This window comes from Salvelinus sp. IW2-2015, linkage group LG17 (genome assembly GCF_002910315.2).
Source record: "Salvelinus sp. IW2-2015 linkage group LG17, ASM291031v2, whole genome shotgun sequence".
NCBI lineage: Eukaryota > Metazoa > Chordata > Actinopteri > Salmoniformes > Salmonidae > Salvelinus > Salvelinus sp. IW2-2015.
This window is the reverse complement of record NC_036857.1, coordinates 7113590-7139511: the sequence shown is the minus strand read 5'-3', so window position 1 is coordinate 7139511 and position 25922 is coordinate 7113590. Positions and strand designations below refer to the sequence as shown.

The window sequence follows — 25922 nt, the reverse complement described above, 5'->3', positions numbered from 1 at the left end:
CTACAAACCTTATGTATAACCCTTAAATTAAATTAAGACCAAAAAGCAACAAAAGAAAGTATGCATTTTTACTATACATCCAATTTTGACTTTGTGGCTGTAGTAACTCGTGACAACCGTGTAGAACGTGTTCGCCATAATAAACCCCGAACAAGGCTGTGCTAAAACAAGTGATAAGGTGGCTGTGCGAAGCTGCAGTTTGTATTGTTTTTAACAATACAGGTCTAGCTAGCAAGTGTATGTCGGGATTTTAAAAAGTATTTTTTTTGTGGAAGGAATAAGGAAAGCGAGGGAAAATTGAGCATATCAAGGTACGCATTCGCATAACATGCTAATAATGTTTTCGCTAGCTAGCTAGCGTTAGTTAGCCAACAATGCTGTCTCGCACATTAATAACTGTCTACTCTGGGCGGTCTTGTAGCTAGCTCGTGTGCACAATCAATGCAAACAGCTGTTTCTGAACACTGAACTAAGTGTAACTTAGCTTCAACAGATTTTCCAACGTTGTAACTCTATATAGCGAATATCCGTAGTTAGCTATCTAGCTGGTACATTTAGCTAAACGGGGTATTTCACACCTGCAGAGTTTATCTAAGAAATAAGTTAGCTATCGAGGTACCGATGACTGTGTTTTGTCATCCTGGTGTACAGTAGCTAGCTAACGTTTAGCTATATATTCCAGAGACAGTAACGGTAGCAAGCTGACGTTATTAATAGGCTAACTAGTAGCTACTACACAGTAACGTTAGATAGCTAAAGCTATTGGATGGTTTCTAGCATCATGACCAAATCACCTGTTGACCGTTGGAGTCTCTAGGGACCTATGCAACTGTCTAACTGGATCTGTTCTGAACTGAAGCCCAAAGAAAAGTCCCCTTTGAGTCACTGGTTGCAACTGGAGAGGAAGTCGTGGTTTGTGTTTGTGAGCATAGATAGATCATGCATGAAATATATTTTATTTCAGGAGCAGGCCAAATAAGTAAGCTAGTGTTAGTGACTATCACTATCCGTCAGTTGCCTGTCATTGTAAATGTTGATATGGGCTAGATTGTTTTCCTACCACTTTTCTGTCAACATTCAATGCTTCCATCTTGCTTGCACCAATCCAGTGTTTTGCACATTCTTTCATCATGTGTATTAGGCCACACCATGGCGTCGGCATCTGCCAGCGTGGATTCCAAGGCAGAGCTGACCGCTCTGCTGGAGCATTGGTTGGAGAAGTGGGAGGGGGAGCAGCAGGCTAGCACACCAGACCTGGTTAACATCCTCACCAAGTGAGTGTCTGTGTAATAGAGGAGGATAATGTTTTGTAACACCAGTGGATATTATGGGAAGTTTCAACAACAACAAAAATGCACTTACTTTATTCAGAGCACATTACTTGCAGGGATGGATGGAAGTTTGTTTTAAAGTCTCTGGACATTTAGGAATATGTTGTCTATTTTGAATATATCATGGGTTTTATTTTCCTCTCAGGATCTCAGAGCTGGTGGAGAGGGAGACTGAGGAATATCACAAAGCTGATCCTGATCCTTTTGATGACAGGCACCCTGGTAAGATGTTTTATTTATGTTGTGTGTAGTCATAGCTATATAATTAACTATAGTTAGCAAAAGTGATAGTTGTTGACATTTTGTAGATTCTTAATTCTCCCCACCTTTTGCCACTTAGGGAGAGCTGATCCAGAATGCGTCTTGGGTCACCTGCTTAAGATCCTGTTCAAAGATGATGATTTCATGAATGCGGTAAGAATGGAAAACAATTATACTTACTTAGTATTATTTGTAAATTGATGATCTGGTGAGTGCATGCTATTTCAACTCCTGACTTTTTCCAGCTGGTGAATAGCTATGTGATGACCAGCAGAGAGCTCACCCTTAACACAGCAGCCTGTCGTTTGCTGCAGAACATCATGCCTGGGTTGGAGACCGCTGTGGTCTTTCAGGAGAAGGTATGCTACAACCTGCTTCTGTGGAGATGCACTTAAACATCTTTATAGATTTAGTTAGCTAGAATATGCAACTTGTTCAATAATCATGATGTTGTGTTTGTGACAGGAGGGCATAGTGGAGAGGCTGTTTAAATGGGCCCAGGAGGCTGAGCAACCCCTGATGATATATGCTACGGGCCTGCTGGCTGGAGCCATGGAGAACCAGGACATCGCTGCCAACTACAGGGAGGAGAACTCAGTCCTGGTCAGTGCCCAAACCCTATTATGAGGTGTTTTTATTAAGCCCCTGAGAAGGTTTAACTTCTTATGGCTGAGATCCCGTTAACGGGATCGACATGACAACAGCCAGTGAAAGTGCAGGGCGCCAAATTCAAACAACAGAAATCTCATAATTAAAATTCCTCAAACATACAAGTATTTTACACCATTTTAAAGATTAACTTGTTGTAAATCCAGCCACAGTGTCCGATTTCAAAAAAGCTTTACGCTGAAAGCACACCAAACGATTGTTAGGTCAGAGCCTAGTCACAAAAATACAGCCATTTTCCAGCCAAAGAGAGGAGTCACAAAAAGCAGAAATGGAGATAAAATTAATCACTAACCTTTGATGATCTTCATCAGATGACAGTCATAGGGCTTCATGTTACACAATACATGTAGGTTTTGTTCGATTAAGTTCATATTTATATCCAAAAATCTTAGTTTACATTGGCGCGTTATGTTCAGTAATGTTTTGCCTCCAAAACATCCGGTGATCTTGCAGAGAGCCACATTAATTTATAGAAATACTCATAATAAACATTGATAAAAGATACAAGTATTATACATGGAACTTTACATAAATTTCTCCTTAATGCAACCGCTGTGTCAGATTTTCAAAAACTTTACGGAAAAAGCACACCATGCTATAATCTGAGTACAGCGCTCAGAGCCCAAACAAGCCATACAGATATCCGCCATGTTGTGGAGTCAACAGAAGCCAGAATTAGTATTATAAATATTCACTTACCTTTGATCTTCATCAGAATGCACTCCCAGGAATCCCAGTTCCACAATAAATGTTTGTTTTGTTCGATAACGTCCATAATTTGTCCAAATACCTCCTTTTTGTTCGCGCGTTTAGTACAGTAATCCAAATGCGCAGGCACTAGGTCCTGACAAAGTTTTTAAAATTCCATTACAGTTCGTAGAAACATGTCAAAAGATGTATAGAATCAATCTTTAGGATGTTTTTAACATAAATCTTCAATAATGTTTCAACTGGAGAATTCCTTTGTCTTCAGAAATGCGATGGAACGCAGGTTGCTCTCACGGGAGTGCGCGTGGTCAGCTCATGCCAGACACCTGACTCAAAGAGCTCTCCTTCCCTCATTCTTCACAGTAGAAGCATCAAACAAGGTTCTAAAGACTCTTGACATCTAGTGGAAGCCTTAGGAAGTGCAATATGACCCCAAAGACACTGTATATTGGATAGGCAAATCTACAAACCTCKGATTTCCTACTTCCTGTTTTTATTTTTTTCTCTGGTTTTTGCCAGCCATATGAGTTCTGTTATACTCACAGACATCATTCAAACAGTTTTAGAAACTTCAGTGTTTTCTAAACAAATCTACTAATAATATGCATATCTTAGCTTCTGGGACTGTGTAGCAGGCAGTTTACTCTGTGCACCTCCTTATTCATCCAAGCTACTCAATACTGCCCCCAGCCATAAGAAGTTAACAACATGAATGTAAGATCTTGTATAAATACTGCAATGTGGGTTCAATTTAATTTTACCATGTGTTGCCACATGTGGGCGCCATGGTGTCCATCAGTATCTGTGAAGGACGCTATGCATCTCTCTCTCGCTCTCTCAGGTGCCTCTAATGCTGCAGCGGCTACGTGAGCTGCAGGCCAAGGACACTGAGAACAGGAAGGAGTTTAAACGGCCCAGTCCCAGGAAGGCCCTGGGGGAACCTCTCCTTCCTCTGGATGAGGAGACTGTCGACGGAGGTTTCGAGGACACCCCGTTCTCCTCTGGGAATAACAGCACGGAGAGGGTGGAGAAGGGACCAGAGGAGGGCAGAGAGGAGAACCCCTTCCCCCCAGGGAATAACAGAACAGAGATGGGACCAGAGGAGGACATAGAGGAGAACCCCTTCCCCAGCAATGAGTCTGACAACTCTTCCCACAAGACCAGCAGCTGCACCAGCTCGTCCATCAAAGGCCAGATGAAACCCGTGTCTGCCCCGCAGTCTCTGTCCCACCGGGACTTCCTAGACAGCAGGGCGGAGGGCAGCAGTCACCTCAAGAGGAGGGCGGAGAGGGAGAATGGACGGAAGGTAAAACAGAAGCTGAACTTCTCCCTGCCGGAGCCGGAGAGGAACTTCAGCGAGCTGTCCAACAGCAGCTGGTCTGAGATGAGCCCCTGGGTGATTGGGAACAACTATCACCTTTACCCTCTGACCCCGGAGATGGAGCAGAGGCTCATCCTACAGTACCTCACCCCTCTGGGGGAGTACCAGGAGGTTAGTGTCTGCTACATAAACCTACCAGCAGATGTCAGTCTTGTCAAACTCTATTATAAGAGCTAGTACTGTACTCGTTGAAGACATTATGCCATAAATAACTGTAGACTGCTAGACAGACGAGTAGTACTCTGCATAACTGATTCATTTCTCTGTATTATTTTCTGTCTTTCAGCTGTTGGCTGTCTTCATGCAGATGGGAGCCTGTGAGCTGCTCATCCATTACATGGACCTGAAGCAGACCAACGATGTACAGCTCACCTTTGAGGCTCTCAAGGTAACCTTGCTACAACTAGGGCTGTTGCGGTGACCGTATTACCGGCGGTCACGAGTCACGAAGGCAGCCAATTTCCACGTGACCGTTTAGTCACGCTAATTAGGCTTTTCCAAGCTCAGATGCTGCTGGTCATTAGTAGCCTACCAAACGTGCTAACTGCCTGGTACTCAGCACTATATTGTCCCTCTAATCACTCTGACATTAATGCAAATGTTATTGAAAATCGAATCAAACACTTCATGAGAGCCCATGAGCTAATGTTGCACAACATTTCTATAGGCTATGCAATTGCATGAGAAAACAGAGTGATCCTCTTTTTAAGAGGCCATCACATCAGCTTTCTATAGGCTAGGCCTACTATATTTATTTCTCAACTTTCCTAATATTAAGCACATTGCTCAACCATACAACAGGAGTATAGCTTTAACTGACTGGCATGAAAATTAATCACTGGAAAAGCATCCTCCATTCTCTATTTAAGTGCATAGATTACATGTATGTTTTCCTCTGGCCATTTTTCAAGACAGTTGCGTGATAATGGTCCATTCTAAATCAATATAAATTTCACGCATACAGTACCAATCAAAAGTTTGGACACACCTACTCATTCCAGGGTTTTTCTTTATCTTTACTATTTTTACATTATAGAATAATAGTGAAGACATCAAAATTAGGAAATAACACCTGGAATCATGTAGTAACCAAAAGTGTTAAACAAATCAAAATATATTTGAGATTCTTCAAAGTAGCCACCCTTTGCCTTGACAGCTTTGCAGTCTCTTGGCATTCTCTCAACCAGCTTCATGATGTAGTCACCTGGAATGCATTTCAATGAACCTGTTTGGGATACGGGGCAGCATTTTCACGTTCGGATGAGAAGCGTGCCCAGAGTAAACTTCCTGCTACTCAGGCCCAGAAGCTAATATATGCATATTATTAGTAGATTTGGATAGAAAACATTCTGAAGTTTCTAAAACTGTTTGAATGATGTCTGTGAGTATAACAGAACTCATATGGCAGGCGAAAACCTGAGAAAAATCCAACCAGGAAGTGGGAAATCTGAGGTTTGTAGTCTTTCAACTCATTGCCTTTCTAATATACAGTGTAAATGGGGTCATATTGCACTTCCTAAGGATTCCACTAGATGTCAACAGTCTTTATGACCTTGTTTGAGGCTTCTACTGTGAAGGGGGAGAGAATGAGAGCTGTTTCAACCAGGTGTCTGGCAGAATGCCATGAGCTGGTCACGCGTGTGTCCGTGAGAGCGACCTGCGTTCCGTTGCATTTCTAAAGACAAAGGAATTGTCCGGTTACAACATTATTGAAGATTTATGTTAAAAACAGCCTAAAGATTGATTCTATACATCGTTTGACATGTTTTTACGAACTGTAATATAACTTTTTGGACTTTTCGTCTGAACTTTCGCCTGGACTTGCCCGCGCCTCGTGAGTTTGGATTTGTGAACTAAACGCGCTAACAAAAATGAGGTATTTTGACATAAATTATGGACTTTATCGAACAAAACAAAAATGTATTGTGGAACTGGGATTCCTGGGAGTGCATTCTGATGAAGATCAAAGGTAAGTGAATATTTATAATGCTATTTCTGATTTCTGTTGACTCCACAACATGGCGGATATCTGAATGGCTTGTTTTTGTGTCTGAGCGCCGTACTCAGATTATTGCATGGTGTGCTTTTTTCATAAAACTTTTTTGAAATCTGACACAGCGGTTGCATTAAGGAGAAGTATATCTTTAATTCTGTGCATAACACTTGTATCTTTTATCAAAGTTTATGATGAGTATTTCTGTAAATTGATGTGGCTCTCTGCAAATTCGCCGGATGTTTTCGAGGCACAACATTACTGAACATAACGTGCCAATGTAACCTGAGATTTTTTGATATAAATATGAACTTAATCGAACAAAACATACATGTATTGTATAACATGAAGTCCTATTAGTGCCATCTGATGAAGATCATCAAAGGTTAGTGATTCATTTTATCTCTTTCTGCTTTTTGTGACTCCTCTCTTTGGCTGGAAAATGGCTGTGTGTGTTTTTGTGACTAGGCTCTGACCTAACATAATTATATGGGTGTGCTTTCGCTGTAAAGACTTTTTGAAATCTGACACGATGGGTAGATTAACAAGAAGTAAAGCTTTAATTTGGTGTATTGCACAAAAATATATATTTGAATTTCACGCTCTGCCTTTTCAGCGGATGTTGTCGCCGTAAGAAGTTAACAGGTGTGCCTTGTTAATTTGTTGAATTTCAGTTGTGTTGTGACATGGTAGGGGTGGTATACAGAAGATGGCCCTATTTGGTAAAGGAACAAGTAATTAATATGGCAAGAACTCCTCAAATAAGCGAAATGACTGTCCATCATTTCTTTAAGACATGAAGGCCAGTTAATCTGGAACATTTTGAAGAACTTTTAAAGTTTCTTCAAGTGCAGTCACAAAAACTTTCAAGCGCTATGATGAAACTGGCTTTCATGAGGACCGCCACAGGAAAGGAAGACCCAGAGTTACCTCTGCTGCAGAGGATAAGTTCATTAGAGTTAACTGCACCTCAGATTGCAGCCCAAATAAATGCTTCACAGAGTTCAAGTAACAGACACATCTCAACATCAACTTTTCAGAGGAGACTGCGTGAAATCAGGCCTTTATGGTCGAATTGCTGCAAAGAAACCACTACTAATGGGCACCAATAAGAAGAGACTTGCTTAGGCCAAGAAACACGAACAATGGACTTTAGACCAGTGGAAATCTGTCCTTTGGTCTGATGAGTACAAATGTGAGATTTTTGGTTCCAACCGCCGTGCCTTTGTGGCCTCCACAATCACCTCAACCAAATTGAGATGGTTTGGGATGAGTTGGACCGCAGAGTGAAGGAAAAGCAGAAAAGTGCTCAGCATATGTGGGAACTTCTTCAACACTGTTGTAAAAGCATTACAGGTGAAGCTGGTTGAGAGAATACCAAGAGTGTGCAAAGGTGTCATCAAGGCAAAGGGTGACTACTTTGAAGAATCTCAAATATATAAAACATATTTTGATTTGTTAAATTTTTTGGGGCTGCTACATGATTCCACGTTTCATAGTTTTGATGTCTTCTATTATTCTTCAATGTAAAAATAAAGAAAAACCCATGAATGAATAGGTGTGTACAAACTTTTGACTGATATTGTATATTTTTTTGTAATGTAATGACATGATGAAATCATGAATAGTCTGATGGGTTGTGAATTATATATTATCACTTGTGAATGATGCCCAGCATAGTCGCACACCTCATGTAACCTAGCCCAAAGGCCTATATGTTATAATAAGGTTTGTATCACAACTAAAGTGGCCAAATAACTTCTTAAATTAAGCACATTCATCTGCTTTACAAGGGGTTTAGAGCTTAACTGGCATACATAAGCAACGTGTGAGTTTCAGTAACACTGAAACATGCATGAGAGCATCAGCTGTTCCGGACGACTGTGATCATGCTCTCCGTAGCCGATGTGAGTAAGACGGATTACCAGGGCGTGTACTCAGAGCATGCGCTGGCCAAGTGTCTACACTGACATTTTCAACCTGTCCCTGACTGATTCTGTAATACCAACATGTTTCAAGCAGACCACCATAGTCCCTGTGCCTAAGAACACCAAGGGAACATGCCTAAATGACTACTGTCATGAAGTGCTTTGAAAGGCTGGTCATGGCTAACATCAACACCATTATCCCAGAAACCCTAGACCCACTCCTATTTGCAAATTGCCCAAACAGATCCACAGATGATGCAATCTCCTAATGCACTCAACATAGGCATTCCTTTTGTCTAGGTGGGAAAGGACAATGTGAGAATGCTATTCATTGACTTACAGCTCAGTGTTCAACACCATAGTGCCCTCAAAGCTCATCACGAAGCACCTAAACACCTCCCTCTGCAATTGGATCCTGGACTTCCTGACGGGCTGCCACCAGGTGGTAAGGGTAGGTAACAACATATCCGCCACGCTGATCATCAACACAGGGGCCCCTCAGTGGTGCGTACTCAGTCCCCTCCTGTTCTCCCTGTTCACTCATTACTGCATGGCCAGGAACAACTCCAACACCAAGTTTGCTGACGACACAACAGTGGTAGGCCTGGTCACTGACAACGATGAGACAGCCTATAGGCGGGAGTTCAGAGACCTGGCCGTGAGGTGCCAGGACAACAATCTCTCCCTCAACGTGATCAAGACAAAGATGATTGTGGACTACAGGACAAGGAGGACCGAGCACGCCCCCATTCTCATCGACAGGGCTGTAGTGGAGCAGGTTGAGAGCTTCAAGTTCCTTGGTGTCCACATCACCAACAAACTATCATGGTCCAAACACACCAAGACAGTCGTGAAGAGGGCACGACAAAACCTATTCCCCCTCAGGAGACTGAAAAGATTTGGCATGGGTTCTCAGATCCTCAAAAGGTTCTACAGCTGTACCATCTAGAGCATCTTGACTGGTTGCATGTGTTGAACACTGCCGGGTATGGCAACTGCCTGGCCTCCGACCGCAAGGCACTACAAGTTTCCTGCCATCCAGGACCTCTATACCAGGCGGTGTCAGAGTTAGGCCCTAAAAATTGTCAGAGTCCAGCCACCCTAGCCATAGACTGTTCTCTCTGCTACCGCACGGCAAGCGGTACTGGAGCGCTAAGTCAAGGTCCAAAAGGCGTCTCAACAGCTTCTACCCAGAAGGCATAAGACTCCTGGACAGCTATTCAAAGGGCTTCCCAGACCCCTCTTTTACGCTGCTGCTACTCTGTTTATTATCTATGCATAGTCACTTTAACTCTACCTAACCTACATGTACATATTACCTCTAACCGGTGCCGGTACCCCCTGTATATAGCCTCGGTATAGTTTATTTTTTTACTGCTGCGGTTTAATTAATTGATTTAATTGTTACTTTTTATTTAATCTTTTTTACTTAAATGTTTTTCTTAACTCCGTTGTTGGGGCTTGTAAGCATTTCACTGTAAAGTCAACACTATTATCAACACCAATAACTGTTGTATTCGGTGCATGTGACAAATAAAATTAGATTTATTTCAAGTTTTGGGAAGATAATATTCACCATAAATTCARTTCTATAATAAAGCATTACATGGATAATCGCATTTGCGGTCACTTTTGATTATGGTCTTTCCAGCTAATGGAAGAGTCCAGTTTATGGCCTACTGCCATGTGCGCATTGCTGCGAAGAAATAGCCTAATAGTTTAACATTTTACGCTAAACGTTCTAATCTGTTGTCAGCCACATTGTGTAAATGTTTTTTTGATGCTAGTGGTTGTTTTAATTTGGGATCTATTGCGTCCCACAACTGTCCCAGACTATTTGGAATATTTATTTATCGCACAGAATAGAACAAGTCGACTTTTGTGCTATGGGATAGATTGCTTTTGCTGTTAGGCCTACTGATCTTGTTGGCTGACGAAAAGTACATGTGGACCGTAACTTTAAATCTTCAATATGCACCTCGGAATTGGAGAAGGACATTCGCAGTTGTGTCCCGGATGTGTCGGTCTTCGCTTGTAGTCTGAGAAAGACCTTGATCACGTGATAGAGTGCGCAGCTCTCAGGGAGAAGGCATGGATTTTTTTAGGGTGAATTACAGCCAGAAAGGGAATGCCACCGTGAAATTCGAGGCATTATCAAGTTCTTGTCAAATTGTAAATGAGAGACTAATGAATATTGTACAGCCTGCGCAAAAAAAACAAAGCAGAGCAAATGCCTTTTCAAGCAACTTTTTTCAAATCATCATTAGTTGCATCATGCAGCCTTAAAATCAATTAAAAATCAAAACATATAGCCCAACGTTTGTAGAACAACTAAAGTTACATTAATAACTCTAAATTAAGCAGATAGGAGTACCTATTTCTTTGTTAACCACAGAATGTGCACACTCCTTCAAATTGTTTGCTGAAATATTTCTGTTTTATTCAGCTTTGTTCAATTGTATTCTTTATGCTATAAAATAATGCCATGGAATTCTAAGCAAATCTTGTCTGCTAAATTAACTAGTAGCCAGATCAGGATCTAACATAAGGACAACTCAAAGTATGCTATTCTGTTCTTCTGAAATAGATTACATTTTCTTCATGTCATGCTTCTTTAGACCTGTCTAAAATAAATAATGAATTTATTTTGAAGGTGTAGGCTGTATTACATGGATTTATTAGACTTTCTATAATGTAGCTGTGCAGTTGAAGTCGGAAGTTTACATACACTTAGGTTGGAGTCATTAACTCGTTTTTTAACCACTCCACAAATTTCTTGTTCATAAACTATAGTTTTGTCAAGTCGGTTAGGACATCTACTTTGTGCATGACACAAGAAATGTTGCCAACAATTTTTTGCAGAGATTATTTCACTTATAATTCACTGTATCACAATTCCAGTGGGTCAGAAGGTTTACATACACTAAGTTGACTGTGCCTTTAAAGAGCTTGGTAAATTCCAGAAAATGATGTCATGGCTTCAGAAGCTTCTGATTAGGCTAATTGACATCATTTGAATCAATTGAAGGTGTACCTGTGGATGTATTTCAAGGCCTACCTTCAAACTCAGCGCCTCTTTGCTTGGCGTCATGGGATAATCAAAAGAAATCAGCCAAGACCTCAGAAGAAAAATGGTAGACCTCCACAAGGCTGGTTCATCCTTGGGAGCAATTTCCAAATGCCTGAAGGTACCACGTTCATCTGTACAAAAATAGTACGCAAGTATAAACACCATGGGACCACGCAGCCGTCATACCGCTCAGGAAGGAGACGCGTTCTGTCTCCTAGAGATGAACGTACTTTGGTGCAAAAAGTGCAAATCAATCCCAGAATAACAGCAAAGGACCTTGTGAAGATGCTGGAGGAAGCAGGTACAAAAGTATCTATATCCACAGTAAAACGAGTCCTATATCGACATAACCTGAAAGGCCTCTCAGCAAGGAAGCACTGCTCCAAAACCGCCATAAAGCCAGACTACGGTTTGCAACTGCACATGGGGACAAAGATTGTACTTTTGAGAGATATGTCCTCTGGTCTGATGAAACATCGTAATGCTTGGAGGAAAAAGGGGGAGGCTTGCAAGCCGAAGAACACCATTCCAACCGTGAAGCACAGGGTGGCGGCATCATGTTGTGGGGGTGCTTTGCTGCAGGAGGGTTGGGGCACTTCACAAAATAGATGGCATCATGAGGTAGGGCAATTATGTGGATATATTGAAGCAACATCTCAAGACATCAGTCAGGAAGTGAAAGCTTGGTCACAAATGTGTCTTCCAAATGGACAATGACCCCAAGCATACTTCCAAAATTGTGGCAAAATGGCTTAAGGACAGCAAAGTCAATGTATTGGAGTGGTCATCACAAAGCCCTGACCTCAATCGTATAGAAAATTTGTGGGCAGAACTGAAAAAGCGTGTGCGAGCAAGGAGGCCTACAAACCTGACTCAGTTACACCAGCTCTGTCAGGAGGAATGGGCCAACATTCACCCAACTTATTGTGGGAAGCTTGTGGAAGGCTACCCAAAATGTTTGACCCAAGTTAAACAATTTAAAGACAATGCTACCAAGTACTAATTGAGTGTATGTAAACCTCTGACCCACTGGGAATGTGATGAAAGAAATAAAAGCTGAAATAAATCCTTCTCTCTACTACTCTGACATTTCACATTCTTACAATAAAGTGGTGATCCTAACTGACCTAAGACAGGGAATTCTTACTAGGATTTAATGTCAGGAATTGTGAAACTGAGTTTTTAAATGTATTTGGCTAAGGTGTATGTAAACTTCCGACTTCAACTGTAGATGTGTGGAAGCCAGGAGATGCTGAATGTTTGTTAATTAACGGTCAATCACCGTGAGACCCAACAGTTATTTGCTTGACAGTCACTGGCTGARGAAATTTCGTGACTGCCACAGCCCTAGCTGTAACTGACTTAGAATGCGTCTCAATTGTTTAAAGAAGAGCATCCCAGCTTTATCCTAGGATTCCCGTTCTCTACCTGTAGTACCTGGCCTCCCTGCTCCTGCATAAGAAGTTTGCAGCCCAGTTTGTGGCCCATGGAGGAGTTCAGAAGCTTCTGGAGATCCCCAAGCCTTCCATGGCTGCCACAGGGGTGTCTCTGTGCCTCTATTACCTGGCCTACAACCAGGATGCCATGGAAAGGGTAGGGGACACAAACACACACCATAAAGATTAACTGTTCCTGTGGTCTGTGGGTGTAACACAGATTTACATTGAAGTAAATTAAGTCAATACAAATTGTGTGTTCACTTCATGTGTTTCTGTTCCCCTTAGGTGTGTATGCTGCCTCACTCCATCCTGTCTGACGTGGTGAGCTACACTCTGTGGCTGTTGGAGTGTTCCCACGCCTCGGGCTGCTGCCACGCCACCATGTTCTTCTCCATCTCCTTCTCCTACCGAGCCGTGCTGGAGCTCTTCGACAGGCAGGACGGCCTCCGACGCCTTGTCAACCTGGTAGGAGGGCCTGTCTGGTTTATTCTTGCTTCTGTTTCCTCTAGCTGTCACTAGGACAGGGTTTTCTAATATTTGTATAAAATACTGTTTTGGTATTTCTGTCTCTAGATCAGTTCTCTGAATGTTCTCTGAATGCTCACTGTTGCAGTGTGTATTACACTGCTGCTTATTGTGTATAATTCTACTGTATCCAGATAAGTACGTTGGAGATCTTAAACCCTGAAGACCAGGCGGCCCTGCTGAGTGATGATCAGATCTTCTCCAGCAGACAGACAGCCAAGCACACCTGCATGGCCCTGCGCAGGTTCTTCGAGGCCCATCTGGCCATCAAGGTGGAGCAGGTCAAGCAGTCCCTGCAGAGGACTGAGGGGGGCGCTCCCATTCACCCTCAGCCCTACTACAAGGTAGGCGGAACAGGCCGTCCCATTTGAGTTGGGAGATTGAAGTGAATGTGTTCGCTCCAAATTGCCAATTTTTTTCTATAGGGATTTCTAAAGTTCCCTTTCTGAATTGGAATGGAATTGACCCCAACCCCCTGGAACCATCATCACAGATGAACCGTGGTGATGTTTTTCCTTCAGAGGTGCCTCATTGTCTTTCTGTTCCCCAGGCGTGCAGCTACACCCATGAGCAGGTGGTGGAGATGATGGAGTTCCTGATCGAGTACGGACCAGTCAGATTGTACTGGGAGCCAGCTGAGGTCTTCCACAAGCTGTCCTGTGTTCAGCTGCTACTACAGCTCATCTCCATTGCTTGTGACTGGAGGACCTACTATGGCAGGTAAGGACAGATAAGAAATGCAACCTTCCTTCTCTATTGCAAGTACAGATGAGAGGGAGAGTCCTTGTGGGAAGTTGGCAGATCGGCTGTACTGACTTCAGACGACTGCCAAGACGCTTGTTGGGGTTTGTAGAGCAAAACGGAGAACACCATTGTGTTCGTGAGTCTCATCTTTCCATAAACATAATAGTTTGTAGGCCAAACTGTTCGGATGCTACAAATGTTTTAGTGAGAATATAATTTGCTATTATTGTATTTAATTTGCCTTAAAGTGGCAATATGTAACTTTTTGGGCGACCTGACCGAATGTCTAGATCTCATTCTACTTGAAAGCAAGTCTTAAGAAGTGTTAGATCTGTTCATGTGCTCTATTTCCATGCTTCCCATTTTTGCGTGTTTTTTTACTTTCGTTTTTTATACCAGTTTCAAACAGCTGAAACAATATTTATGGTTATGGAAAATGTATTTCACAGTGGTTTAGATGGTACAATGATTCTCTACACTATACTAGCTTATTTTGTCACAAACTGAAATTAGGCGAACTGTTATAGTTTTAGCAACCAGGAAATGCCAGAGTGATTTCTGGATAGTGCAACTTCAATTTTGCTGGACCCCAGGAAGAGTAGCTGCTGCAAAACTAACCAGTGCCTTATGGTTATCCATAATTAAAATACTCTGCTTTATATTAAAATACATCTCTATTCATTAAGGAGAACATTTGTTATATCTTTTCACAATTTAAGTGAATACCCGAGTAATACTGTGTGACTAATTCCCTCCGTTTCCCTCCGTGTTGTCCCCTAGGAGTGACACAGTGCGTTATGCCCTGGACATACTGAGCATCCTGACGGTGATCCCTAAGACCCAGCTGCTGATGGCTGAGTCTGTGGCTGTGCCAGATGGGGAGGGGGGTAACGCAGTCTCCACCGTGGGTACGTTACCTGTCCTGCCATGGCGTTCTATTGACACCTCCTTATCTATCCAGCAGACCAGGACTGTTTGCTTTGGGGTTTAATCTTAATGTTCAGTTGTTCCTCAGGTATGAGTGTAGTCCTGTTGGTGGCGGAGGGAGAGGTGTTTGTGAACGACGCCGAGATCCAGAAGTCTGCTCTGCAGGTGGTCATCAACTGTGTGTGCGCTCCGGACAAACGCATGTCCAGCATCGGCAAGTTCATCTCGGGCACTCCTCGTAGACGCCTGCCCCAGACCACCAAGAGCAGTGAGAGCGTGCTCAGCAAGATGTGGAACGTGGTGCAGTCCAACAACGGCATCAAGGTGAGAAAAGATTAACTTCAGAACTGTCTATTGATAGATATTACGCTGGTATGTTGTTGGGTGCTACTGGTCTCTGATTTCTCTCTATTTATTAATGGTTTGGGTTACATTTATGATTTCTCAATACTGTTATTATGCACTCGTAACCATAGCTAGTTCTTCTGCCATCTCCCTGTAGGTGCTCCTGTCCCTGCTGACGGTGAAGATGCCCATCACAGATGCAGATCAAATCCGTGCCCTGGCCTGTAAGGCTCTGGTGGGTCTGTCCCGCTCCAGCTCAGTCAGACAGATTATCAGCAAGCTGCCTCTCTTCAGCAGTGGACACATCCAGCAGCTCATGAAGGAGCCTGTGCTCCAAGACAAACGCAGCGAACACGTCAAGTTCTGTAAGTTTGCGGCAGAGCTCATCAAGCGAGTGTCTGGTAAACCCCTCATGATAGGGACGGATGTCTCCCTGGCCTGGCTGCAGAGGGCTAATGTGGTGGCCCAGTCCAGGATCTCCTTCCCTGAGAAGGAGCTACTGCTGTTGATCCGGAACCACCTGGTGGCCAAAGGCCTGCATGACACGGCCACTACACTCACCAAGGAGGCCGACCTCCCCATGGCCATCCTCCCCCACCCATCTTCCTCAGCTTTACTTCCTGTCGTTGTTCCCCCTCCTCCTGCCTCTCCTGCCCCTGCCCTCCCCAGGACCCCTCGGCTGGCCAATGGGGTTGCAGCGCGGTTGGCGAGCCACGGCTCTCATCCGTCCATGCCGTTGTCAGTTCAGCCCCGTCCCTCGACATCGCAACTCCTCGCACTCCCTCCGGCCGCCCCTCCCCTGTTGACCCCTCACCAAAGCAACGGTTCTCCCCTAATTGGTCGGATCGTGTTCACGCGAGAGCGCCCATCGCCGTGCCCCGTGCCTGCCAGTTGTAAGAAGCCGCGGGTGCTGAGGCAGAAGTCAGATTACGGTGCCTTCAGCCAGAGTCCAGCCATGAAGAAACAGCTGGACAGACACCTGCCCTCTCCCCCTGCCCTGGACAGCATCATCACAGAGTACCTGAGGGAGCAGCACGCGCGCTGCAAGAACCCTGTCACCACCTGCCCCCCTTTCTCCCTCTTCACCCCCCACCAGTGCCCCGAACCCAAGCAGAGGCGCCAGGCCCCAACCAACTTCACCTCCCGAAACACACGCAGGGTCGTCTACCCCAAGTATGGAGGGGTGGACGGGGGCTGCTTCGACAGACACCTCATCTTTAGCAGGTATGGTTGGTTCCTAATACACTGGGGACTCAAAGTCCTCGTCATTGTCTTTTAAATGGGTTTTTAGATTGACTTCTCTGGGTAACATGTTCCCCTTTCCCCCCAAGTTTTTCTGGGTAACATGTTCCCCTTTCCCCCAGGTTTCTCTGGATAACATGTTCCCCTTTCCCCCAGGTTTCTCTGGATAACATGTTCCCCTTTCCCCCAGGTTTCTCTGGGATATCATGTCCCCTTTCCCCCAGGTTTCTCTGGATAACATGTTCCCCTTTCCCCCAGGTTTCGTCCCATGTCTGTGTTCAGGGAGGCAGATGAGGATGAGAGTGGGTTCATGTGTTGTGCCTTCTCTGCCCGTGAGCGGTTCCTGATGCTGGGGACGTGTACGGGCCAGCTCAAACTCTACAATGTGTTCACAGGCCAGGAGGAGGCGAGCTACAGCTGCCACAGCTCTGCCATCACACACCTAGAGCCATCACGGGTTAGTGGGGACATTTACAAATCTACATGTCTTGTGGATATCTAAAACATGAGTTTTTTTGTGAAACTTTTATTGTCTTTTTTGTCATCAGGATGGCTCTCTGTTGTTGACGTCGGCATCATGGAGTTATCCTCTGTCTGCACTGTGGGGCATGAAGTCGGTGTTCATCATGAAGTAAGTGTGACACAGGAGACTGACCATGTCAGATCAATACAGTTGGTTATTTCTTCAAATGGGGATGACTGCTTTACCCATTCCATTTCTATGGTTAATTCTACTGGTTGTGTGTCTATGGTGCTCCCTGCCCAATGGTCCAGCTGCTCAGTGCCAGCAGAGCATGGAACTGCTGAAAGAGGCTGACACATTCGTTAATTATACACACTAACTGAACTGACTTAGTAGGGCTGGGAATTGCCAGGGACCTCGCAATACAATACTCTCACGATACTTAGGTGCTTATACGATATGAATTGCGACTCTCACCATTCAATACTGTAATATTTATTGCGATTTGATGTTCCGAACACTGCTCACTATGTCTGCTGCAGAGAGACGAGAGAACATGAGGAAATTAGTTTTGATCAATCATGGAAATAAAATAACTGAAAACATGTCTCACTATTTAAGAAGATGGCCAACAAGCTATAGGATGAAAAATACTGGAGGGTTAGCGCAGGTACAGCCCTCTAGCGCTAGCTAACAAGTTACAAATAAAAAATAATACTTTGAGTCAAAGTATCAATATAGTATTGCAATATGTTACTTTCTATTTTTTATCACTATGTCTTAGGGCTGAAATATTCACTTCATACAATACACAGTGTAGTGGGGCTTCCTTCTGCCCTCAGTTTAACCAAAGCAACATTGGTGCATCATTACTTAACCTAAATGGCTTATTCTGTATGAGCTGAAGTCAGAGGTTGTAAGGAATATTTTCTATTTATCTCTATTTATTCTTCTTTCCAGGCATTCCTTCTTAGATGATCATTATGTGGAGTTCAGCAAACTCTCACAAGACCGAGTTATTGGCACAAAGGAACACATAGCTCACGTAAGTCTTCTTTACAAACATCTACAGGTTCAACTGAACGACCAGGTACACAAGCTTTGTTTTTTTTTGTCCTGATCACCTGATATTTGGGTCTCCAGATCTATGACATCCAGACGGGGCAGAAGACCCTGACCCTCAACTACCCGGACCTGGCCAATAACTACAAGAGGAACTGTGCGACCTTTAACCCCACTGATGACCTGGTGCTGAATGACGGCGTACTGTGGGACGTGCGCTCGGCTCGTGCCATCCACAAGTTTGACAAGTTCAACATGAACATCAGTGGAGTGTTCCACCCCAATGGCCTGGAGGTCATCGTCAACACTGAAATTGTATCCGACTCACAGACTGTACAATAGTTATAGTCATATTTGTAGAGTTAATTGGCGGTACTGAGCCTGCATCAGTTTGTCTGATAAGTGGCCTAATGTCAAGATGAGACTGTCCCATGCCATCTGTTGAGTACATCCCAACCCCAGAGGAATTAGGTAGAGTAGTCAATATGCTATATTGATAATGTGACCGTGTGATTCCTTAATGGTTGTGTCAGTGGGACCTGCGGACTTTTCACCTCCTCCACACAGTGCCAGCTCTGGACCAGTGTAGGATCGTCTTCAACAACAACGGCACGGTCATCTACGGAGGTAAGGACTATAGGAAATTAAGTAGTCTACTGTGGTAGGCTGGTCAAATTTCACCTTGTGGTGAAGAGCTAAGACTTTTAGATGTGTGTAGAAAGGTGAATGCTTGTGGGGTTGTGTTTTCACGACGTGTGGAAAAGTGCATGTAGATGTGTGTGTTTGATGCCACACGGCCCTGTTGAACCATATGGCCAGGAGGCTGTGCCCTGAGCTAGCAGAGGAGTCTAACCAGCTGGTTCACAGCTACAGCCACTGGGAGGCCATGATGGATCCACCCACATCCACACCATTGTAACAGCTCAGTAGACAGAGACACTGTGAGGCCATGATAGATCCACCCACAGCAGTGGCACTCTAGCAGCAGTACCACTCTTATCATGAAATTTTTCAGGGCCATGTCTTTCAAAGATAATTCGAAAAATCCAAATAACTTCAAAGATCTTCATTGTAAAGGGTTTAAACACCGTTTCCCATGCTTTTTCAACTAAACATAAACAATTAATGAACATGCACTAACAGCTTACAGACGGTAGGCAATTAAGGTCACAATTACGAAAACTTAGGGCACTAAAGAAGCCTTTCTATTGACTCTGGAAAAACACCAAAAGAAAGATGCCCAGGGTCCCTGCTCATCTGCGTGAACGTGCCTTAGGCATGCTGCAAGGAGGCATGAGGACTACAGATGTGACCAGGGCAATACATTGCAATGTCCGTACTGAGAGACACTTAAGACAGCGCTACAGGGAGACAGGACGGACAGCTGATCGTCCTCGCAGTGGCAGACCACGTGTAACAACACCTGCACAGGATCGGTACATCCGAACATCACACCTGCGGGACAGGTACAGGATGGCAACAACAACTGTCCGAGTTACATCAGGAACGCAAAAGGCTGAGAGAGGCTGGACTGAGGGCTTGTAGGCCTGTTGTAAGGCAGGTCCTCACCAGACATCACCAGACAACAACGTCGCCTATGGGCACAAACCCACCGTCGCTAGACCAAATAGGACTGGCAAAAGTGCTCTTCACTGACGAGTTGCGGTTTTGTCTCACCAGGGGTGATGGTCGGATTCGCGTTTATCGTCGAAGGAATGAGCGTTACACCGAGGCCTGTACTCTGGAGCGGGATCGATGTGGAGGTTCTGTCATGGTCTGGGGCGGTGTCTCACAGCATCATTGGACTGAGCTTGTTGTCATTGCAGGCAATCTCAATGCTGTGTGTTACAGGGAAGACATCCTCCTCCCTCATGGTACCCTTCTTGCAGGCTCATCCTGACATGAACCTCCAGCATGACAATGCCACCAGCCATACTGCTCTTCCTGTGCGTGATTTCCTGCAAGACAGGAATGTCAGTGTTCTGCCATGGTCAGCGAAGAGCCCGGATCTCAATCCCATTGAGCACGTCTGAGACCTGTTGGATCAGCGGGTGAGAGCTAGGGCCATTTCCCCACCAGAAATGTCCGGGAACTTGCCGGTGCCTTGGTGGAAGAGTGGTGTAACATCTCACAGCAAGAACTGGCAAATCTGGTACAGTCCATGAGGGGATACACTGCAGTACTTAATGCAGCTGGTGGCCACACCAGATACTGACTGTTACACATTATTCCATTTCTGTTAGTCACATGTCTGTGGAACTTGTTCAGTTTATGTCTGTTGTTGAATCTTGTTATGTTCATACAAATATTTACACGTTAAGTTTGCTGAAAAGAAATGCAGTTGACAGTGAGAGGACGTTTCTTTTTTTGCTGAGTTTACTATCGATCTATTCATCCATCCACACCTCTGTTCAGCCAGTATGTGTGCAACTAGCTGTTATTTTGCCATGATGAATCCTCACATTACAGGTACCTGAATTTAACCTTGCCATCCATTTTCAAGGAGGATTTTTCTTTTCTTTCATTGGAATTCCAGTTCACTTGACTCAATAGAAATGGAATTGACCCCAATCCTGTTATCCAAAGCCTTGTGGATACCATGAAGGCTCTGCACATCCACACCACACTGATTTAGTAGCCAGAATAATGGGTCAATGTCTATCAATCTGGCCACCCATTTTCCCTTCTAAATAAAAAATCTAATTTAACTTTATTTGTCACATGCACCGAATACAACAAGTGTAGACCTTACCGTGATATGCTTACTTACAAGCCCTTAAACAACAATGTAGTTCAAGAAGTGTTACAAAAATATTTACCAAATAAAGAAATAGATCATCAAAGTTGCACAATAACATAAGAATAACAAGGCTATATACAGGGGTTACCGAGTCAGTGTTAGGGGTTACAGGTTAGTTGAGGTAATTTGTACATGTAGGGGTGAAGCGACTATAGATAATAGCAGCGAGCAGCCGCAGTGTACAAGCAAATGGGGGGGTTAATGTAATGGTCTGGTGGCCATTTGATTAATTGTTCAGCAGTCTTATGGCTTGTGGGTAGAAGCTGTTAAGGAGCCTTTTGGTCCTAGACTTGGCGTTCCGGTACCGCTTGCCGTGCGGTAGCAGAGAAAACACTCTGACTTGGGTGACTGGAGTCGCTGACAATTTTATGAGCTTTCCTCTGACACCGCCTGTTATATAGGTCCTGGGTGGCAGAAAGCTTGGCCCCAGTGATGTACTGGGTCGTACGCACTACCCTCTGTAGCGCTTTAAGGTCAGATGCCGAGCAGTTGCCATACCAGGGGGTGATGCAACCGGTCAGGATGCTCTCTGGTACAGCTGTAGAACTTTTTGTGGATCTGGGGACCCATGTCAAATCTTTTCAGTCTCCTGAGGGGGAAAAGGTTTTGTCGTGCCCTCTTCACGACTGTCTTTGTGTGTTTGGACCATGATAGTTGGTTGGTGATGTGGATACCAAGGAACTTAACTCACGACCCACTCCACTACAGCCCCGTTGATGTTAAAGGGGGCCTGTTTGGCCCGCCTTTTCCTGTAGTCTACGATCAGCTCCTTTGTACTGATGCAACTGTTACCCTTTGCCTGTAAAAATAATTGTATCCATCCATACACCTCTATTGCTTTTTCTCTGTTTATGAAGCACAACAGTGTATGTGTTCCAGTTGTGGCATGTAGAGAACCTAACCCTGCTGGGTTGTTTTTGCAGCGATGCTCCAGGCAGATGATGATGATGACATAATGGAGATGCAGACGAAGACTCCCTTTGGCTCCTCCTTCAGGACGTTCAACGCCACCGACTACAAACCCATTGGTGAGATGGCTCTAAGACCCACACCATCACCAGAGTTTCAAGCCGTTGCATTTATCAGGAATTGACTATCCAGTTTTATACTGCACGACACTAAACAACCCAGCCATGAGTCACTAGCAACAATTCCTGACCCACCAACTGGGAAGCAATAGTCTTGGATGTATTTGGTGTCTGTAGCATCTTGCTGTGGAAGTGAATATAATTCATTTTGTTCCGTAAGCGAATAGACTCCATCCAAACAACTTCTTTTTGTATTAACATCTTTAGCTATGGTCAAGTTTGAACTATTGTGACAGGTTTATGTATTACATGACATCAGTGAAACATACCCCCTGTCTTTTCCCTCCCAGCCACCATTGATGTGAAGAGGAATATCTTTGACCTCTGCACGGACACCAAGGACTGCTACCTGGCTGTGATTGAGGTAGGTCTTTTGTCATCTGTAATATAACACAATAAATCTGAACGGGCTTGAATCAAATGTTACACACTGGTAGAATAGTATTGGGAGACCGCCTCTGATACAACAGTTGTATGTTTCTGACTGCTGCGGTTTCCCATCCAGAACCAGGACTCAGTCAACACAGACACGGTGTGCAGACTGTACGAGGTGGGACGCCAGAGACTGGCTGAAGAGGAGGAGGATGAAGACGATCAGGTAAAGAGACACAACAAACCCGCTTCCTTCAAAAAGCACCGCTCTATTATGTTGGTAGATAATTAATCAAATCACCAATCACTAACATTAGAAGATTGGTTGGTTGTGTCAGTCTTTTTTGTTGCAAGGAATACAACCTAAATATAGAAATGTAAGATCTGCGAAGCATGTTACTTACACGGCTGTTCTGGAACACTTGTCCCTATCAGGAGGATGACGATCAAGATGATGACGATGATGATGATGATGATGACTCTGATGATGACATGGACACGGACCCTCTGATCGCTGAGCTGGATAACGATAACGGGGAGGATGAGGAAGACGAAGACGGGAACAATGAATTATCTCTCTCCGACGATGAGGTGTCTCGCTTGCTGGAGGGGGATGGAGAGGAGGAGGAGGATGATGATGACTCGGATGACGATGAGGAAGATGGGGACCTTGCCCTGGATAACAGTGAGTAACAGTTGTCAGTTTGWCCTTCAGACATTCACTGATAGGTACAGCATGGGATGCAGGACAGGCAAGGTTGAAGTCGTTGGAAACAGTAAACTAAAACCTGTTGTCATAAGGGCTAGGCTACTTAACACTTTTTAGTAATGACGTAGCCATTTATGTTATTATTCTTGAAAAGCTGTTACTCTACTGCTGTGTGAGGACACTTCCGCTTGAGAGGGATTGACTGAATGAAAGGAAAAGGGAAAAAAAGATGGACCCTCACACTGTCTGGGGCTATGTTGCGGAAGGCATGTCGTTTCTGTATTCTGTCATTTTTTTACCACCACAGCAGTGACCTGTATAGTATTCTGTCCCATTTATCCCCCAGATCTCTAAATGTATCTTTGCTGTCTTTCTGTCAACCCAGCAGACAGCTCTGACAACTCTGACCTTGAGGATGACATCATCCTGTCCCTGAATGAGTGAGGAGCCGTCAGTGTCTGGGACAGAGAAACTAGGACGACGCGTCCAGACTCCTGGAGAGAGCGCTCCATGTGGGTGAACCGTCATAAACAACTGAGACAAGACTATAAGGTACAGTTAGATAAGAGAGAGTTGGGGAGAAAGAAGGATGCGATTTGGGAAGTGAACTGAGAGCGCCAACAGAGCATTGCCAGTTTGGAATTCTGTCCAAGGCCCCCCACCGCCCAGGAGCAAGTCATCCTGGGAGAAGCTGATTGAAGGAGTCAGTGAAGAGCCAGAAGAGAGATCCACCTTTCAAAACATTTCTACAGAAATTGAATTCATGAAAAAATAGAAGATTTGTATATGATATAGTTTTATATTACACTGTGGGCTTGATGAGTGGAAAACAATGTTTGTACAGACACAACAACAACTGAGGTTATAATTTTTTCATTTTGATTTCATTAAAGCTCTTTCAAAAGTTTACCCTTTGATATGGACTATCCTTTATTTTTTAGAATGCTGAATGGCCACCGCTATTTGTATAATTTTTTTTAGATTGGGAAACTGAAGGGCTGTTTTTAGATGGGGAAACTGAATGAAGCTACTTCTGACACTGTGGATTGGTAAGGCAGTGTTGGCTGACTCAAACATCCTGTTCTATACTGCATCAATTCCCATGTGGCCTGCTGAAGACTAAGGTGCTGCATGAGGCTTCCACTAACACACAGTCTATGTGGAGCTAAAGCAGCCATATCCTCAGGTTCATCTCCACTGCACCACCTTCTACTATACAAACGTGACCAACGACCAAGACGCCACACACAATAGTGCTATCAATGACCAACACCACTGGATTTCACTGTCGTCATAGCAACAGATCAAACATGGTGCTCTTGAAAAATGCTGAAAACTGGTATTTTGTTTAGAAACTTCACACATTAGTGAGTGTAAAATGTGGACTACAAATATTGTCAGCACACGATTGGTGTAGTTGTATGTCTACATAATGAGGCCTTCAATGATGTCTGTCTTTTTCCAAGTATGAATTTGGCTTTGGTTGACATTTTGAATGATGCTTGATCTTAACCTTGGGTTTTTGCTGCCCACACACAGGTTAGTCTAAGGGAATACATACTTTACATTTGGATTGCATGCAAACATGTTAGGATTAGTTTTGCGTTCATTAGAAGACATTGCTTGTTCAGTTTTTAGTTAGCTACAACCTGTTTACCTTTCATTTTACTCTTTTGGATTTGATTGGTCCTCTCATGGAACAACACCAACAGAACTTGACCTGGATTGGAGAATGTTTGCCTACTGTCAATTATGCAGACAGTGTATTTTGACTGAAGTGGGCTTGTTTGGATCATCTTTCTGAACTTTTGATGTTGGGTGGATTTAGAAGCTATTCCTGATAAGTATTTAATTGTGGATAGCTCTATTATTCAGTTGCATCTTCTTTATTAAGACACTCGATTCAAATGTAGGCGTGGTCTTGCCTATTGCCAATACATCATGCTTTCTTTACCTAGTTTGATTACATTCTTTACCTTCTGCCTCTTCTCATTTCTTCAAGGAGGCACTCTTGTAAAGATCCATACATACTGTACAGAACATGTTTTTATCTAAAAGTATTTTTACTATAAATAAAATGAAAGGTTGAGCTCTGTTGTCTTTAAGCCTATTCATTGTTGGAAAACCCTGAACCATTGACATTAAGAGACTAACTCCCTGGCCTGAACATTGAATATGACATATGCATCATACACCCAACAGCTATTATTCAGTCGCTGTGATGGAGAGTTTGCTCACATTTCTGCCTACATAGAGCCAGGGGTTATCGGTCAGAACATAAAACGAAGAGAATATGGGAATCGCATGTGGAGGAAACGTAGTCATTAGTTGTACCCCAATATTAGGGTTGGTCCACCAAGTGATGTTTGAGAAATCTGACTTGGTCCCTCCCCCCAAAAAATTAAGTTTATATAAATTTCACGTTTATATTAATTAAAAATATAAATTTTCCCATCTCAAAGAGATTAAATTTAAAAAAAGACTAAGTGCCAAACAAAGTAACAGGGTTGACCGTAACGTGGTTTACGATTAAATCTTAAATCAGCCATAAATCCCCTTGTGATGGGGAATGTAAGCTTGTTGTGTGCAGCAAGGAATGGCCATTGAATCCAAGCTTCACAATAACAAACAAAAAAGCTAAAACATTTCTAGCCTGTCTATCTATGGGTAACAGTATTGACGTGTTATGCTTGACCAACTTCGTTTTCCACCACAAAACACCAGTAAATTGCCAAAAAGAGTAGAACCAGCATACCTGCTTTTACACTGATATAACTATTCCGATGTTCAATGTTTCTTTTGAAAATTAATCGTTCAGTTCACGTAACAGGGTTGACCTTAAAATGAAGGACAGTTGTAAATGAA

The 25922-nt window shown here is 43.7% G+C and overlaps 1 protein-coding gene across 3 annotated transcripts; it reads left to right on the top strand.

Moving 5' to 3' along the window:
- The first annotated feature begins 223 nt into the window (after positions 1-223).
- Positions 224-23966, top strand: LOC111976594 (DDB1- and CUL4-associated factor 1). Of its 3 annotated transcripts, none has more exons than XM_024005552.2 (25): positions 224-311; positions 1142-1274; positions 1477-1553; positions 1672-1745; positions 1838-1951; positions 2058-2195; positions 3811-4461; positions 4637-4738; positions 12776-12934; positions 13066-13245; positions 13440-13649; positions 13856-14025; positions 14830-14957; positions 15065-15300; positions 15479-16545; positions 16822-17020; positions 17112-17194; positions 17987-18071; positions 18170-18403; positions 18622-18715; positions 21812-21916; positions 22267-22340; positions 22482-22574; positions 22784-23033; positions 23446-23966. In XM_024005552.2, the coding sequence occupies exons 2-25, from the start codon at positions 1150-1152 to the stop codon at positions 23499-23501; spliced, it is 4704 nt and encodes a 1567-aa protein (XP_023861320.1). In that variant the 5' UTR covers positions 224-311; positions 1142-1149; the 3' UTR covers positions 23502-23966. The 3 variants fall into 3 exon arrangements, with proteins under 3 accessions (XP_023861320.1, XP_023861318.1, XP_023861319.1); XM_024005550.2 differs by having other exon boundaries at positions 23443-23966; XM_024005551.2 differs by lacking the exon at positions 224-311 and adding an exon at positions 902-922 and having other exon boundaries at positions 23443-23966.
- Positions 23967-25922: the final 1956 nt, after the last annotated feature.

What these genes read in the sequence shown, in the direction of transcription:
- LOC111976594 (XM_024005550.2), top strand. Translation starts at nt 1,150, where the DNA reads ATGGCGTCGGCATCTGCCAGCGTGGATTCCAAGGCAGAGCTGACCGCT. An exon ending in ATGATGATTTCATGAATGCG is followed by an intron (nt 1,746 to 1,837) that starts GTAAGAATGGAA and finishes GACTTTTTCCAG; the next exon opens with CTGGTGAATAGCTATGTGAT. An exon ending in CAAAGGAACACATAGCTCAC is followed by an intron (nt 18,072 to 18,169) that starts GTAAGTCTTCTT and finishes TTGGGTCTCCAG; the next exon opens with ATCTATGACATCCAGACGGG.